Below are 17,207 nucleotides of genomic sequence, written 5' to 3'. Positions count from 1 at the left end.
TTGCATTTCCCTAATGAGTAAGGATGTGAAGCATCTTTTCATGTGCTTATTTACCATTGGTGCACCTTGTTTGGAGAAATGTCTGTTCAAACTTTTTCTGCCCCCTTTTTATTGGTTTTTTTTCTTCTTACTGAGTTTTTAGAGTTCTTTATATATTCTGTATACAAGCCCTTTTATCAGATACGTGCTTTGCAAATCTTTCCTCCTAGTCTGTGTCTTGTCTGTTCATTCATTGTCTTTGGAGGAACATAAGTTTTTAACTTGGATGACGGGCTTTATCATTTAGAAAGAAACTATTTTATTCACAATATCAAAAGTACTTTTAAGACTTATAAAAACACTTCTACTTTCAGCTAAGACAGAGTAACAGAGACTGTATTTACTCTTGCACCTGGGAATAAACTCCAGCAAAGTATATAAAATAATGATTTTCAAGACCCTGAGCATCAGGTGACAAAGGACAATGATCCCGAGATACAGGAAACAAATGGGTGAGTCCCATAACTGGCCCAGCATAGTGCCTTGAGAGTGTCCCAGCTGCGGTGCAGAGAGGGCCGAGCTGAGACAGACCCTCTGAATTAAGGAGCCCAGGGTGACTAGAGTTTGCAGGACACAGGACTGGAGAGAAGAGACCTCCAGAGGGTTCCCTGGAGAACCCAGCAGGGTGCTGATCAGCACATGTGTGTGAGCAAACTGTCTGAGACTGGGGAAAGGGGGTGGTGCTAAGCTCTCATTTCAGCTCCTCCTACCCACACCCAGAGCGCTAAGTAACTTGTGGCGTCTCTGTTCCCAATTCCCCACCCCCGCTCTCTAAATAACCCATTTCCAACGATAGTTCAGAAGAGGGCATTTTTAGCTACACTTAACAGGTCTTCCTAAAGAGTCTCTGAGTCTTGTAATTCTCAGAATTTAGAACACCTTTCAAGATGTTGGCATTAGAATCTTCCCAAATGGGTCTTGAGTTTGGCATGACTTTTAGTTTGTAAAAGATGCGAGACCCAGGTAGGACGGAAAAGCAGAGTGAGTTCCAGAGCGGAGCACTCCTGGGTTGTGTGCCAGGCCTGGCATGTGGAGGAACAGTGATACGCCGAGAAGTCTGACACCTGCCCAGCTGGGCCTTCGTGTGCCCTTGGGAAGAAGAGGGTGTAGACTGTGGCCCTGACGGCCTGTGTGCCACACCAGTGTCAGATTTGGAAGCACAGACCTGAGGGAGCTTGAGAAGCCGCCTTGTATATGCCGTCTGCTTATGGACTCATCAAATGATTGATTCTTCTTCACCATCTATCTCAGGCCTGCTATGGGCCGGGCACTGTTCTGGATGCTTGGATCCAACAGTGAGCAAGAGAAATCCCCACACTCGTGACTCTTACATTCTAGTAGAAGAGACATACCATCAACCAATGTATGTCAGGTGGACAGAAGTACCATAAGAAAAATAAAGCAGGTGATGGGATGTGGGTGACCAGGAGGTTGGGGGTGCTATTTATACAGGGTGGTCAGGGAGTTCTTTTTGAGGTGGTGACATCTGAGCAGAGACTTGAATGAAGCTTGTATGGGGAGGGGGGATGGGGACCTAAGTGGTGAAAACGGGGTCCTGAGGTGGGAGTGTGCTTTACAAGGAGGCCAATGGGGCTAGAGCAGGATGAGGAAGGAGCGAGGGGCAGGAGAATGGAGCAGATGACACCGGACCCTGCAGATGTGTGAGTGACAAAGGAGGTGGCACAGGATCTGAACAGATGAGTAGCATGGCCTGACGTGCCCTGGGAGGGAACCCCTCTGGCTTCAGTGGGGAATAGACTGGGGTCAGGAGCTCAGCTAGGAGACCACCACACATCCGGGTTGATGGTGGCATGGACCAGGGAGCTGAGGAAGTGGTCAGATGCTGATGGGTTTGAAGCTGGAGCAGCGGGACGTGCCGACGTATTCAGCGTGTGGTATGAGAGAAGAAGGGCGGAAAAAATGACCCCATGTGTTCTGTCCAAAGTAACTGAAGGACAGAGTGGACACTCACAGACACGGGAAGCCTGGGAACGGAGTGGCCTGGTGGAGCGTGGGGCCAGTGGGAATCAGGAGTTTGATTTTGGGCACATCGGTATCCAAGTGACAGTGTTTAATAGGTAGTGAGATCTCAGCTGATATTCAGGCCAGAAGTCAGGACTGGAGGTGACCTGAGACCACGGCCAGGGAAGTAGACTGAGCTACCCCAAGAAATGGTTCTTTCCCCTGATGAAGCCAGTCCTGTTTGGGGGTCCCATACTTTCTAACGGGTGTCCACACTTTTCATGATTACATTTTCTTTGCACTGAGGCTTCTTCATTTGAAAGCCAGCTGCACCTGTCGGCGGGAAGGTGTACCTGAAAAATAAGAAGAAATAGACTTAAATAATTAAATAAGAATTCTTTCTTGTTCACAGTTACAACTTTGAAGAGGCTGGAGAGTCTAAGGAGGGCTCGGTTTCCATTGGTCCTGCAATGTTAACACTTTTCAGGACGCCAGGGATGCTTTTTGTTTAAAATGGCCTCAAGTCCAGGCTGGATCTTCTGGGAATGAAACTTGGGTGGGGGGAGTAGATAAAGAAAAGCTGGTGTTGGAAGAGGGTCCTGGCTGGAACACGTTCCCAGTAGTGTTTGTTTATGCAAGTGGGAGATATTATTCATGTGCAAAATAAGGAGGCTGAACCATCTCAAGCTTTCTTCCAGCCTCAAGGCTCTGTGGGTCTGACCCTAAGCCTGTGGGGTCTCTCAGCAACCCCCTCACCCAGAGGAATTCATTTCTCCTGCCCCCTCCCTTCCTCCAAGAAAAACCGATTTGCAGGAATTCTTATCTTCGTTCTGAGACCTGAAGCCAAGATACAGTTTCTGATCATTCTTCAGGACTTCAGGTGGCTCCCTTAGTCCTTCAGAACCAGGTCGATTTTGACAAGGCTGCCGGGCCAGTGTTTCAAATTTCAGGTCAGGTCCTAAAAGTTCCTCCCGTTTCTCAGTTGAAAGGAGAACTCAGGTTGGAGGGAGACAGTTTTAGTCTGAAGGCTTTTACGAAACTGTCTGCATTCACTCACTCCTCTGAGCCTGGAGCCGTTTCCAGTAAGAAGGAGGTGACAGGCTCTCCAAATCGAGTCACCTTTTGAAAGCACTCCAGCCCAGCAGCATGGGGGCTTTTGATAATCCTGACTTGCGTCTTGAGAAGAGGGCAGCCCAGAGCTGGGTTTGGGCTCTGTCCCTCCTCCGCCCCCTCCTCCCCACCCCCCTCCTCCCCCCTCCTCCCCCCTCCTCCCCACCCCCTCCCCTTAGCGTACTTTGATCTGTGAAGCATGTCTAATCCTCAGCCAAGTCTGCTAGAACTTTATCCAGAGCCGGAAAAGGGGAAATATTTTTCCTTTCTTGGGTGGATTTGTATTTATATAAACCCTTAGCAACGCTGATGGAGCCAAGTGGCCAGCACACGCGTCTGAGGAGCGGGGAGTTGGAATGACTGAGTGGCGGGAATAGGCAGGGCAGCGTGTCCCTCTGTCCCCGGTCAGCTTTGACATGGGTCAGACCTACTAAAGGTCAGGAGAGGGTGGTGTTAAGTCCTCACGTGCATTTTGCTGAAGGATGTGCTTGTTCGTAAGGCCGTTTATACAACAGCTCGAGCTGAGCCAGCAACGGATCAGTTAACTCCAGATCATAACTCCAGTGAGATACCTGTATGTATATGAATGATTAGGTCACTTTCTTTTGTCGTCACTAAGAATATAGGGTTGTGGAAGGCCTTAGCTGTCCTCTGAAACTTTAACCTCGGCAGCTTGACCTTTTCAGTGTGTCCCGTTATTGATTTTACTTGCATGAATTTGTCTACACCTTTTTGGTCAAGCCCTTGCCATTTCTCATGGGTAGTGAGTTTTAAACTCTTTTTTTATTGAGTAACATTGGTTTACAACATTATATAAGTTTCAGGTGTACAACATTATATTTCTACATCTGTACACCCTACAGTGTGCTCACCACCAAAAATTCAGTTTCTATCCATCACCATCTATTTCCTCCTTTTTACCCTCCCCCCATCCCTTCCCCTCTGGGAATCACGATTCTGTTCTTTGCATCTACCTGTTTGTTTTTGTTTAGTTTGGTTTGTTCATTTAGTTATCATTAGTTTTTTATATTCCACATATGAGTGACATCAGACAGTATTTGTCTTTCTCCATCTGACTTATTTCAGGGTGATGAATTATTTAATTATTTTTAATTTTTTTATTCTTTTGGCTGCCCTGCACGGCATGTGGGAGCTTAGTTCCCCTGACCAGGGATTGAATCCGTGCCCCTTGCATTGGAAGCACTGCGTCTTAACCACTGGACCACCAGGGAAGTCCGGGGTGGTGAATTTTTAAAGCCTGCTTACCATCGATATGAAGGCTTTCTTGTCCTAAAACCACCTTGTTGAAGTGGTACCTCATTGTTCTACATTTCTAGGATACAGCATGATTCGCTTTCAGATATTCTCGAGAAATCTTGTACAGAATCTAAAGACAGGCTCTCTCGTTCTTGTGATATCGTGATTTGTATATTATCTGGGCTAGTCTGGGACTGATAAAGGTGCTGACAACAGCCAGTGTATAGAACGTTGATATAAAGCAATCTATTATTTTGCTATTTTTTGCTTTTAGAACCAAAAGCAAACCCAGTGTAGGCACCCCAGATTCTGGCAACTTCCCTGGAGTAATTCTGCTACATATTAATAAGCACCACAGGAGCCTGGTCTCCAGGAATGTTTATTTTGTGTCTGTTGGGGTCTCATACTTCAGCAGGGAATCTTCCCAAAGTTTCTCCCTGGCATCTCATCCCAGTTCTGTGATGGACACTTGGGGAAGGAAACTCCTCGGGGACCCTGGGACTCTTTCAGCAGGTGGAGAGAATCCAGGCAGAAAAGCAGCCTGGAGGAGGAGGAGGAGAAGCCATGGGGACTCTTGTTCCACCGCAGGTGATGGAAATAGGGGGGCTGTAGAAGGGGAATTTCAAAGCCCTGAGTTATGAGGAAGTGGTGGGGAAGAATGGGACAGAGGGTTGCATGTGGTCAAATAAAAACACAAAAAAGAAAAAAAAGACGTTAGGAAAAGGAAGTGTAAGCTTGTCATGTGAGGGAAGAAGATTTACAAAGAAATGTTGTCAGCAGTTTCCCCCCCCCCCCTTGGTTGAACTTTTGCCAAGTGCTTGATCTGAGGTCCCAGCTCTTTTGATCCAGAAGAGACCCGTGCGATGATCCATCCAGGAGGGGCCCTGGACCAAATGTCACTCTTCTTAGTTTAGCATACCTGAGATGTTCAGTCACCTCCTGTTCCTCAAACAAACAAACAAAAAGCAAACATTACTATGAGGACAATCATCTTCTGTCAGGAATTGGGTTAAACAAGGAAAAGCTAGGCTTGTCTGCTCCAGATGGAGCACCTGCCATAAAAGGAAAAATTTCAAAGTGTCCATCATTTGTGCCCGGCTTGCGGGGAGGCTTGGCTTCCACTGACTTACTCATCAGGAAAGTCTGAGTGCTTCACAGGTTAGCAACATGGAATGAGTCAGAGAAGAAATCAAGAGTGTGGCCTTTGTCTTTCCTTCTGCCTGTAACTTGTCACCACTGTCACCACCTTGGAGGCTGTTGGGAAGACGCTGAAGTGTTGAAATTTCGTTTGTTCAGTGCAGCCTAATGACAAACCATGAAGACTCACTGAAGATAGGTACTGAGTTATACCCTTAGTTCAAGGTCATCTCTAAGAACCCCAACTGGCCTGCTTCTGTTTTGCTTATAGGTTGTCCTCTCTTAGTGATAAGACTTTACAAATTGTCCCCAAAGCTTCAAGGCACAGAAGGGCATTTCTGAGTGATTTTTTTAAAAAAAACAAAGTCCCAGCGTTTAGAATCAAAACTGGACTTGAGAATTCAACAAATCTGGGAGACAGAAATGCCTTTACACTGTTAAATTGCCTGGAACTCAGTGGATTCCTATACTTTGAAGAACTGCAGGGCTATATGGTGAAAGTGAAAACACAGTTCTGGAAGACAGTCACAATGTCTGATGGTGTAAGTTTTTGCATCTACTTTTGCACTTCATAACTTAGGATGTATCCGATTATTAAGTGGCCCTATCAATTTGACTTCTTTCCAAGAGGAACAAATTGAGCCAAAAGCAAACTGCTCACAGGGAGAACACAGCATCACTGCAGTTTGGGGGACCCCTCTCAGAGTCCCAGAGCTCCCTAAGAGTATATGGTGAGGCCCAAGTGCTGGATGGTATCTGTGGGCACCCCAGCTGACTTCCCTGTGGCCCAGCAGGAAGATGCCTGAGAATCTAGGGGTACCCCAGCCAATTTCCTGGCGAGTTCAGCAGTATCCCCCAGGGCACATCCCCAGAGAGTTTCGAGGGTGGCCTAGCTGGCTTCCTCGTTGATTCAGCAGCAAGCCGGGGGGGGGGGGGTAGCTTTTCAGGGACTCTAGTTGGTGCCCATCTAGCCTCAGTTCAACAGCATGATCCCCACCTTCCCCCCAAAGACAGCTTCCTGGGGAATTTTGTCAGCACCTAGGGGACAGTTCCCTGCTGGCTTTAGCCAGCTGACTGTGGACTAGTCTGGCCTGGGCAGCCCAGCAGGCTCTTCCCCCACTCAGAGGCTGTACCATACCCCATCCAACCAACGAGGTCTGAATCTCAGCTTTGCCCAGGGCGCTCCCACGCCCAAGTTCTTCTTCCTGGGCAATTCTCCCTCAGCCCTGGAGTTATCCTTTAGAGTTTTGTTTCCTCTTGGTAGTAAATTCACTGTAATAGGTTAATAATTATTTATGTTAAAGCTTACTCGGTGGTTCTGTCTCCTAAGTAGACCCTGACTGATCCACACAGCCAGTAAATCTTAGCCAGGATTGCAACTAAGCCTGTCTGATTCCAGAACCAAACTACTTTGTATTGTTTCTCTATGACCAGCAGTTTCATATACATTGATTGTTGTGATTAAAGTGCTTTAGACTAATTTTTTGTTTGTTTTTTAAATTTTTATTGGAGTATAGTTGATTTACAATGTTGTGTTAGTTTCAGGTGAACAGCAAAGTGAATCAGTAATACATATACATATATCCACTCTTTTTTAGATTCTTTTCCCATATGGGTCATTACAGAGTATTGAGTAGAGTTCCCTGTGCTATACAGTAGGTCCTTGTTAGTTATCTATTTTATATATAATAGTGTGTACACGTCAATCCCAGTCTCCCAATTTATCCCTCCCCTGCACCTTCCACCCAGTAACCATAAGTTTGTTTTCTACATCTGTGGCTCTATTTCTGTTCTGTACCATTTTTTTAGATTACACATATAAATGATCATATGATATGTGTCTTCCTCTGTCTGACTTACTTCACTCAGTATGACAATCTGTAGGTCCATCCATGTTGCTGCAAATGTCATCATTCTTTGTTATGGCTGAGTAATATTCCATTGTATATATGTACCATATCTTCTTTACCCACTCCTCTGTCAATGGACATTTAGGTTGCTTTCATGTCTTGGCTATTGTAAATAGTGCTGCAATGAACATTAGGGTGCATGTATCTTTTCGAATTATGGTTTTCTCCAGACATGTGCCCAGGAGTGGGATTTTGGATCATATGGTAGCTCTATAAGTCTTTTAAGGAACCTTCATACTGTTCTCCATAATGGTTGTACCAATTTACATTCCCACCAACAGTGTAGGAGGGTTCCCTTTTCTCCACACCCTCTCCAGCTTTTATTGTTTGTAGACGTCTTGATGATGGCCATTCTGACTGGTGTGAGGTGAAACCTCATTGTAGTTCTGATTTGCATTTCTCTAATAATTAGTGCTGTTGAGCATCCTTTCATGTGCTTTTTGGCCATCTGTGTATGTCTTCCTTGGAGAAATGTTTATTTAGATCATCCACCCATTTTTTGATTTTTTTTCTTTTTTTGTATTGAGCTGCATGAGCTGTTTATATCTTGGAGGTTAATCCCTTGTCAGTCGCATCATTTGCAAATGTTTTCTCCCATTCTGTGGATTGTCTTTTTGTTTTGTTTATGGTTTCCTTTGCTGTGCAAAAGCTTTTAAGTTTCATTATGTCCCATTTGTTTATTTTTGTTTGTATTTTCATTACTCTAGGAGGTGGGTCAAAAATGATCTTGCTGCAATTTATGTATGAGAGTGTTCTGCCTATGTTTTCATCTAAGAGTTTTATAGTACCCGGCCTTACATTTAGGTCTTTAATCCATTTTGAGTTTATTTTTGCATATGGTGTTAGTGTTCTAATTTCATTCTTTTACATGTAGTTGTCCTGTTCTCCCAGCACCACTTACTGAAGAGACTGTCTTTTCTCCATTGTATATTCTTGCCTCCTTTGTCATAGATTAGTTGATCATAGGTGTGTAGGTTTATTTCTGGGCTTTGTCTCCTGTTCCACTGATCTATATTTCTGTTTTTGTGCCAGTACCATACTGTTTTGATGACTGTAGCTTTGTAGTATAGTCTGAAGTCAGGGAGCCTGATTCCTCCGGCTCCGTTTTTCTTTCTCAAGGTTGCTTTGGCTATTCGGGGTCTTTTGTGTTTCCTTACAAATTGTAAAATTTTTTGTTCTAGTTTCTGTAAAAAATGGCATTGGTAATTTGCTAAGTATTGCATAGACTGACTTTTGATAAAAATCTGTTTTCAATAGCAAGCACATGTTATTTCACCATTGTTGTTTTTTTTAATGGAAATGTCTACCATACAGATGGCTTTCTTACCACATAACCCACTCTGGAAAAGACATGGACACCCCTGTTTATCTTTTCAAAAGAGCAGTTCATCACCTTGGCCTCCAGGGCCTTTGCACTGGGCTCCTTTCTCTCTTTTTTTTTTAACATTTTTAATAATTAATTTATTTTTATTATTTATTTATTTATCTTTGGCTGCGTTGGGTCTTCGTTGCTGCACGTGGGCTTTCTCTAGTTGCGGTGAGCGGGGGCTACTCTTTGTTGCAGTGCGCGGGCTTCTCATTGTGGTGGCTTCTCGTTGTGGAGCACAGGCTCTAGGCACGCGGGTTTCAGTAGTTATGGCACGTGGGCTCAGTAGCTGTGGCACATGGGCTTAGTTGCTCCACGGCATGTGGGATCTTCCTGGACCAGGGTTCGAACCCATGTCCCCTGCATTGGAAGGCGGATTCTTAACCACTGGACCACCAGGGAAGTCCCTCCTTTCTCTTTTTTATCTTCTAAGCCTTGTGATCTTTCATTCATTCTATTACTCACTCACTCCTCCATCTACCCACCTGTTCATTGTAGTAGTTCAGACATGGAGACTTAGAGCTGGAGAAAACTCAGAGAGAAACAGGGCCATTTCCTTAATTGTGTTTTTCGGGTGTGGGATACCCAGCTCAGAGTACAAGTGGCAAGTACAACATAATTCACAGCTTTGTGGAAATTTGTCTCTGGCTGTGGTTCCCACTTCCGCCTCCCATTCTTTCCTCAGCCCTCTTCAGTCACACACCTGTCCCCACCTTTCTGCTTCTGTCAAAGCCTCCAGTCACCTCCAAACCCAGTGGTCCCGTCTCCGTTGTTACTTTGCTTGTCCACTCAGCAGAGGTGAGCACAGCTGGTCACTCCCTTTTCTTGAAGGAGTTTGGTTTCCTTTGTGAAGCCATGTTCTTCTTGTTCTCCTTCTGCCTCCTTGGCAGTTCCTGGCTGGCCTCTCTCCTTTTCAGCCTCTAAACTTGGAGCACCCCAGGCTCTGTTTCCTTTTTCTTCTTTATCTACTCAATTTCCTGGGTGATGTCATTCACTTTTATGCCTTTCCAGATCATGTGTTTGCTGATTCCTCCCAAATCTCTACCTCCAGCCTTAACCTCTTCCTGCAAATCCAGAACTGAATGTGTAATTCCACAATTAATATCTATCACTCTGTTGTCTAACAGTCAAATCTAACTTGGCCAAAACAGAACTCCTAATTTCTCCCCTTCCCACAAACCATCTTCTCGCTTAGTCTTGCAAGTAGTACCACCAGCTGCCGTCTTCCCATACCAAAGATTTGGAATTATCCTTGGTTCGTCTCTGCATCTTACCTCCACATCCAATTCATTGGCAAGTCCTGCTGACTGTCTATGAAACATAACGCCAGTCACTCCATCTCCGTGGGCGCCTCTCCAGACCAGGCCTCCACCACCTCTCACCTGGGCTCCTCTGTGAGCCTTCTTATGGTTTCCTTGCCTTCATTTTGCCATCCCACACAGCAGCCAGAGGGATCTTCTTAGATCAGATGTCATTACTCTGTTTAAAACCTTCCACATGGCTCCCCACCACTTAGAATCAAAACCAAACATTTTCCCCTGGTCTGCGAAGTCCCCATGATCTGGGCCTCACTGCCTTGCTTCTTCATCTTGTCCCGTTTCCCCTTCACCCCATGATCTAGATTCTTCTCTGGGCAGCCAAGCATCTTCCTACTTTCATGACTTTGCATTAGCGGTTTCCTCTGCCTGGAATGTTCTTCCCATGGCTTGCTTCTCCTTGTCGTTCAGATTTCAGCATAAACGTCACCTCCTCAGAGAGGCATCCTGGGCAACCCAGTCACTCCCTATCTCATTAGCCTGTTTTAGTAATCTGTGTAACAAGTTTTTAATAAGTTATGCAGTTTGTTCCTTACTAATCTTCCTTCTAGACTATAAGCGCCACGAAATCAGGGGTCTTCGTGTACCTTATTCGCTGCTGTTCTCTCAGAGTCTGTGGTGCTGTCTCACGTTAGTTGGTGGTTGTTATGTACCTGTTGAATGAACGAGTGAACTCAGTGGCAGAACCAGGCCTAGGACATAAGATTTTCCTCTTTCGTTTCACATCTTATTTATACCAGGATGTCTTTTGCCCGTAAAGTTATCCTAGCTCCAAGTTATTGATATCTCCTGTTTACTTAAAGGTTATGGTAAAATTTCCAAAAACAATTCCAAAGCCAAATTACCTTTAATCCATTTTGATTTTAAATTTACTTTTAAACTTCACCTTTCATTTCAATATGATAGAAAATACCACATTCAATGACATTTTATGACCTATATCCTTTGGTTTTTAAACTTAAAATTGTTTCCATTTATTCCAAGTGACTGTTATAAAATGGCACTTTAGGACACTTTTATAAGTTGGGAAGATCACACTTCCATAGTTGTGCATAATTTTTACCTCTGTGAAAATGATGTCGGCCAGAGATGGGCCCAGTCCTGGTCTCGGAGATGGAAGGACCAGGTCTGTTTCTGTCTTGACACAGGCTTGCTGTGCTACTTCCTGCACATCAGTTTCTCTTCTAAAAAAAAGTCATAATTCATAGTCACAAAATGGATTTTTTTTTTAAAAAACAAGACTACCAAAAAGTACAACCTAGTCTATTTATTTCTTTGGAACAGCAGCCAAGCCGGAGCTGCCCAACCGTCGTCCTGAGGGAGGCGCTGTGCTGTGATGAGGCTCAGCCGTGGGGACCGTCCCCTAAAGCGGCATGAGGCGGCCAGGTCTGCAAATGTTGGTTTTGTGGGAACCAATAGGTACTGAGAGATCCCTTCCGCTCCCTTTTCTCACACTCTTAAGTGTGCACAGTGGTGCATTTTTCTTATTTTATTTTTTATTCAAGTGTACTTGATTTACAGTATTATGTTAGCTTCAGGTGTACAGCACAGTGATTCATTTTTGCAGATTATACTCCATTATACGTTATTATGAGATAATGGCTATAATTCCCTGTGCTATACAGTATATCCTTGTTGCTTATCTATTTTATGTATAGTACTTTGTATCTGTTAATCCCCTACTCCTAAACTGTCCCTCTTCCCCTCTGGTAACCACTAGTTTGTTTTCTGTGAGTCTGTTTCTGTTCTGCTATATACATTTGTTTGTATGATTTTTTAGATTCCACATATAAGTGGTATCATACAGTATTTGTTTTTCTCTCTCTGACTTATTTCACTAGGCATAATATTCTCTAGGTCCATCCATGTTGCTGCAAACGGTAATATTCCATTGTATGCATATACCACATCTTCGTTATCCAGTTGTCTGTTGATGGGCACTTGGGTTGCTTCCATATCTTGGCCATTGTAAATACTGCTGCTATGAACACTGGGGTGCATGTATCTTTCCAAATTAGTGTTTTAATTTTTTCCCAGATACATACCCAGGAGTGGAATTGCTGGATCATATGGTAGTTCTATTCTTAATTTTTTGAGGAACCTCCATACTGTTTTCCATCGTGGCTGCACCAACTTACATTCCCAGTGTTTACCTCTCCTTTGTATATACTTTCTGGCCTTTGTTTTGTTTTAAGACAGGATGTCCTTTTATCTCTCTCTGGCGTTCGTCTTCATATAAAAGGGACCATGGAGTTCTCCCATCTTTGCTCCCTTTGATAACTCGGTGGGCTTGCAAAGTGGGAGCCCTCCTGCTCATCGGTTTCTGAGGATGCTGCCTTTGCCCTGAGGGGATGTGGGAAACATGCGTTTGTGTATCACTGCATCTCATCCAGAGTCACGCTTAAAAGACAGCAGTGGACTTTGAGGGGTGGAGGAGTGAGCTTCAGAACATTCAAGCTGAAAGAGGCCTTGAAGAAATCTAGATAATTCCTTATTTAATAGAACCTATATAATTGCTTGTTTTAATTTCCAGACCACTTTTGCTGTTTTGAGGGATGTTCATAACTCAGATCTTTACCCTGGATCAGGAACTGGGTTTTATTTATACTGAAAAGACATGTTTTAGGCTTTTAATATTGTGGTTTGGGTCGTCAGAGTGATACATTTTTAGTATTTTGCATAATGTGCCCAATATTTGTGAATTCTGATGATTAGCAGAAAAAGACGAGCTCACGTCACTTATCTCCTGTAGTTTAAAAATAAATCATAATAAAACTTGGTGTTCTATTCTTCCACGGGGAAAAAACAGCTAATGAGCATTCACTAGCATTTTAATGCCAGAAATCTTGAGACAGAGTGATTAAGTAAGAATAGCTTTTCATAACTTCAATGGACACAGGGAGACTGTGTAGTGGCCTAATACAGCCTAATACAGTAGATGCAGTGGTCTGTTCATGCAGCCAAGTTTCTGCTACTTCAGGAAGACTGTGTAAAAACCGCACATGAATAGAGAATATGCAACAGAGGAGAAAGCATCAGCATTTAAAGCTGGCATCTCCCTTCAGCGTGAAGCATACTTAGCCTTTTTTTTTTTCTTAATTGACTCAAGCATAAAAATAAACAAATAACCTCAGGACCATTTAATCTTGAATGACCCATTTCACTCCAAATCCAGTTGTGTTCCTTATCAGTTTATGTTTCTAATGAGAACATACTTTCAAATTTACTTTCTACATAGAAATATCGGTCTCATAATTTTTAATGACTACAGAGAATTCTGTCTTCTGAATTGTGTCATAGTTTTTAATCAGCTCCCCTTTATTGAATATTTGAGAGGGTTACTAAGTTTTCACTGTTTTATGAATACTGTTGCTATGAGCAATCATTGTATAATTTTTGTAAGAAAGGCCCACTTCCTTGAAGCGAGTTCCTAAAAATGGAAATATACCAGGTCACATGAATATTTCTCCTTCCTCTATTGGTAACATATTTTCTGTAAATATAACATTTTTTTTGCAGCTGCCACCAACTTTGGGATTTATCTTTTTTATTAGCTTTTGCTAGTGATGACAGGTGTGTAATAAATCTAAATTCCCCACACTTCCAGGTCTTTTCCAGTCCTGGAAATCAGTATTAGTCTGTCCTTCTCATTCGTTCTCTAGCATCTCATAACTTCCTAGGGGGCATCCACTGCACAGTACCATAGTTCTTTCTTTGTGCACTTGACTTTCTCCAATGCCGAAACCCTCCACATCACAGGCCTTGCTTTAGACTCCTGTATCCCTGCAGCTCCTCACACAGTAATATCTCCCTGATTAGGTGCTCAACCAATAGCTTGTGCTTTAGTTTGAAAATCAAGTTTGTGTTACGGAAATTGGAGCCAATTAGCCTCTATTTTAGTAGCCAACAACACATGTTAGGAGCCACTCTGTGTGTTATCGATAAGATAGTGGGTTTTTTTTTTTTTTTTTTTTTTTTTTTGAGAGGAAAAAATCTGTATCTCTTACTTTCTTAACTTAGCAACTGGGCATGTTTCCGAAATCCTCAGAATCTGGCCCCAAGCAGTAGCTTGTCGGAGTGCACTCATGTCCTGGAGCTTGTGAACTGTTCTGTTTCTTGCTCATCTGCACAGCACCAAGTGAATTTCTCGTATGCATGACATTTCTCAGTGCCTTCGACTTTCCTGCTGTTTCAGTGGCTGGCAGTGCTGCTAGGGGTAGGACCCACACAAAACCAGTTCCCTGGACCTGTGTGATTCTGGGCATCTGGGGCAGGGCGGGGGAAACTAAAGCTCTTGGTTTAATAGAAACTGATAGCCAATGCTTAATAGTCGACTGCGAATTATTTCCGGTTCTCTGGCAAAACCTACACTATTCCCAGCAAGGAAGCCAGCGGTGCAGGAACAGGAGCCTGGGGTCAGGGCTTGACATCTACATTTGTTATCCTGGGCCCTCAGGCACTTGCAGGCAGGAGGAGCAGAGGCCTGTGTGAAATTCCCGCCAGGAGACAGTTCTTGGGGGAAGTCAGAGATTCCCAGTCTGGGTTCAAGCCTTGGGGGTAATCTTGGGACAGAAAGTAGAAACTGAAAGCATCAGGTGAGGAAGCAGGGGAGAGCGGTCCGGGACCGGGGGTGTTAACAGGCCTGGGTGGTTCAGAGCATTCTCTTGGTGCAGCTCTAGCCCCATGGTGCGTGGTGGGTTTAAAGCTCTCCGTGGGACTCAGAGCAAATCTGTTAAACTCAGAGACCTTCTGACTTGTATTTGGACTGGATGACTTCCAAGTCTCAGTCTGGTGCAACATGCTCTTACTTTGGTTCATTTTATGACTTCGAGAGCATTTAATGTTTACGTTTTTAATTTGCCTTTTTATATTTTGAGATCTTTTCCTAGCTGGTGTCGGAGCAGAATTCTGATACCCATGTATCCATGATACAAGCTAATGATGCTAAATTAACTTTTGCAGTCATTTGGTGTTTACATTAGTTTGGTTAAGGAACTCAAATTACATTTGGTTCATATTGTGCAAAGCCATATAAAATTGTTCAAACCAGGAAACAGCTGTCTTTCATAAAAGTACAAAGATGTCAATGGTTAGTTCATTACTGAATAATAGCATTTTTGGATTACTTTTCTAGGAGAGATGTGTTCTGGAGTAAAGAAGCAGTCCCCACTTTGGGGGGACGGGTATCAGAGGGTGGCAGCAAAAGGTAAGGGCCCCAGAAGTGGGTTCCCAAGGTCACAGCCTGAGTCCACCCCTTGCTAGCCTTGACTCTGGGTACATCACATAACCTCCCTCAACGTTAGCTTCCTCACTTGCAAAGTGAGGATATAAACCTTATAGTAACACTGTAAAGATGAAATGAGATGTACGTTTAAAGCTGTCCGTTCAGTGCTGGCACATGGCCATGCTCCATCAATGTGAGTTTGCTGAAGGTGAGACGTTTAGATACACGGCATTTTGAGTCAAAGGATTTTTTGTATCCTCACATGATGGCATATACTTTGGGGTCCCCAGAATTTCAAATCAGTAATACAAGTGATGGCTGTCATAGCTGATGTTTTATTTCCAGTAGCATCTTTCCCCAGTTGGCAGATGTTTTGTGTCCTTGGTTTGGTTTATTTACTTTCTAGGTATAAGTAGGGGAATTTAGGCAATAATGCACCATTGTCCACCAAAAGCTATTTTTTGAATTCTCTGAGCAAGAGCGCCCTGCTGGCCATGAAAACAGAGAAAGGGCAGGGGGCTACTGGGTCAGTGGACGGCGGGGAGGAAACCAAGACACGGAAGGCATCACTGCTCTTAGGGGTTTGATGATCTGGTTGGAGAGATTGTATCCGGGGCAGGCAGAGTACGCGGGTTTCCCTTGGGGTGACTTGTCTGTTTTTACTAGCTCCCATTACTCATAAGAGAGCATTGTGTTGGTCCTTTACAAATCTGCACACATACCTACCCAGGAAATCCTCTTGCCAGCATGAAGCCGGCCTGTTTACCTTGATAACACACCTTTAGTCAGCTGCATTTCCAGATCATTAATACGGGGCTTTGTTGCAAGGCTGCTGTGAATTCCATCTGCCCCCATCCTAATTATGAACACCTCCTTGGCAGCCCCGCTTCTCCGGGCTCAAGGGATCCTGGCTCAGTTTGCTGCGACGTCTAGATAAAGATCTCTGGAGCCCATCTGGGGAAAGGAAGGTGAGGAAAATAGCAGAACAGATGCTGTCTTTGTCCCAAACGGTAGCCTTCCTGCCATCACCATTAGAATGTTCTCCACAGTGATACAGATGAGCCACTGAGAGCAGAGCCAGTTCTGCTCTGGTTGCACATTTGTTCTCTGATTCCACTGTCTGCAGACCCTTCCCGTCATCCTCACTACCTGCCCTGCTCCCTGCTTCCTCCACCCCCTCTCTAAGGTGGCCCCATTTTTGAAGGCAAATCTCACTAATGCATGTTTCTTTCTCCTGCAGGGGAGTTGCTGAGTCAGCCCAGACCAGAAGGCGTGGCAGAGATCATATGCCCCAAGAATGGCAGCGAGCGAGTGAATGTTGCCTTGGTTTACCCACCCACACCGACTGTGATCAGCCCATGTTCCAAGTGAGTTCTGAACCCGCAGCCCCGTCCCTCACTCCTGAGAACAGAAGTCCAGGTTAAAGTACCTTTCATCAAACCTGGAGAAGCTCCCCCAGGGCAGACCTAGTTATCTGGGCAACAGCAAAACTATGGCTTATACAACAAACTAGGAACTTTCATTTTTTGTTATTTGTGATTTTTTTTTTTTTTTTACTTTTGCTGATAAAAGAACATTTTAAAACAGCTTTTTTGAGATATTGTTCACATATTATACAGTTCACTTGTTTAAAGTGTATGATTCATTGTTTTTTAGTATATTTGCAGGTATATGAACCAAAAAGAGCGATGTGTTTTTTTTGATGGAGAGTCATAATTCTGTCATTGTAGTATGAAGTGGGCCCTCACTTCAGAAAACAGCGAGGGCTCATTAAATAAGAAAAGCTGGCAGAAAATCTGTAGTAGATCCTTTTTTCTTGTGGGTCTCTGATTCTCTATCAGTCCTCGACAATCAGAAGCAGTGTGGTTTTTTTCTCACCTTCCCCA

General features: G+C 44.0%; 1 protein-coding gene across 5 annotated transcripts in view; it reads left to right on the top strand.

Annotated features, from left to right (window-relative positions):
• MFHAS1 (multifunctional ROCO family signaling regulator 1) overlaps window positions 1-17,207 on the top strand; it is a 125,695-nt gene that overhangs the window by 89,825 nt on the left and 18,663 nt on the right. For 2 of the 5 annotated variants that reach the window (XR_011072134.1, XM_068532112.1), the window contains exons 2-3: window positions 15,232-15,303; window positions 16,562-16,688. Coding sequence is in view for 4 of the 5 variants with exons in the window: in XM_068532112.1 (XP_068388213.1) it covers window positions 15,232-15,303; window positions 16,562-16,688 (199 nt within the window). In the remaining variant the exon portion in view is untranslated. Of the gene's footprint in view, window positions 1-15,231; window positions 15,304-16,202; window positions 16,290-16,561; window positions 16,693-17,207 lie in introns of those variants that run through there. The other 3 variants (XM_068532115.1, XM_068532113.1, XM_068532114.1) reach the window with 3 other exon arrangements.

This window comes from Eschrichtius robustus, chromosome 21 (assembly GCF_028021215.1).
Source record: "Eschrichtius robustus isolate mEscRob2 chromosome 21, mEscRob2.pri, whole genome shotgun sequence".
In the NCBI taxonomy this organism is placed as follows: domain Eukaryota; kingdom Metazoa; phylum Chordata; class Mammalia; order Artiodactyla; family Eschrichtiidae; genus Eschrichtius; species Eschrichtius robustus.
Note: the sequence above shows the minus strand (reverse complement) of the source record. Positions and strands in the feature narration are given on the sequence as shown.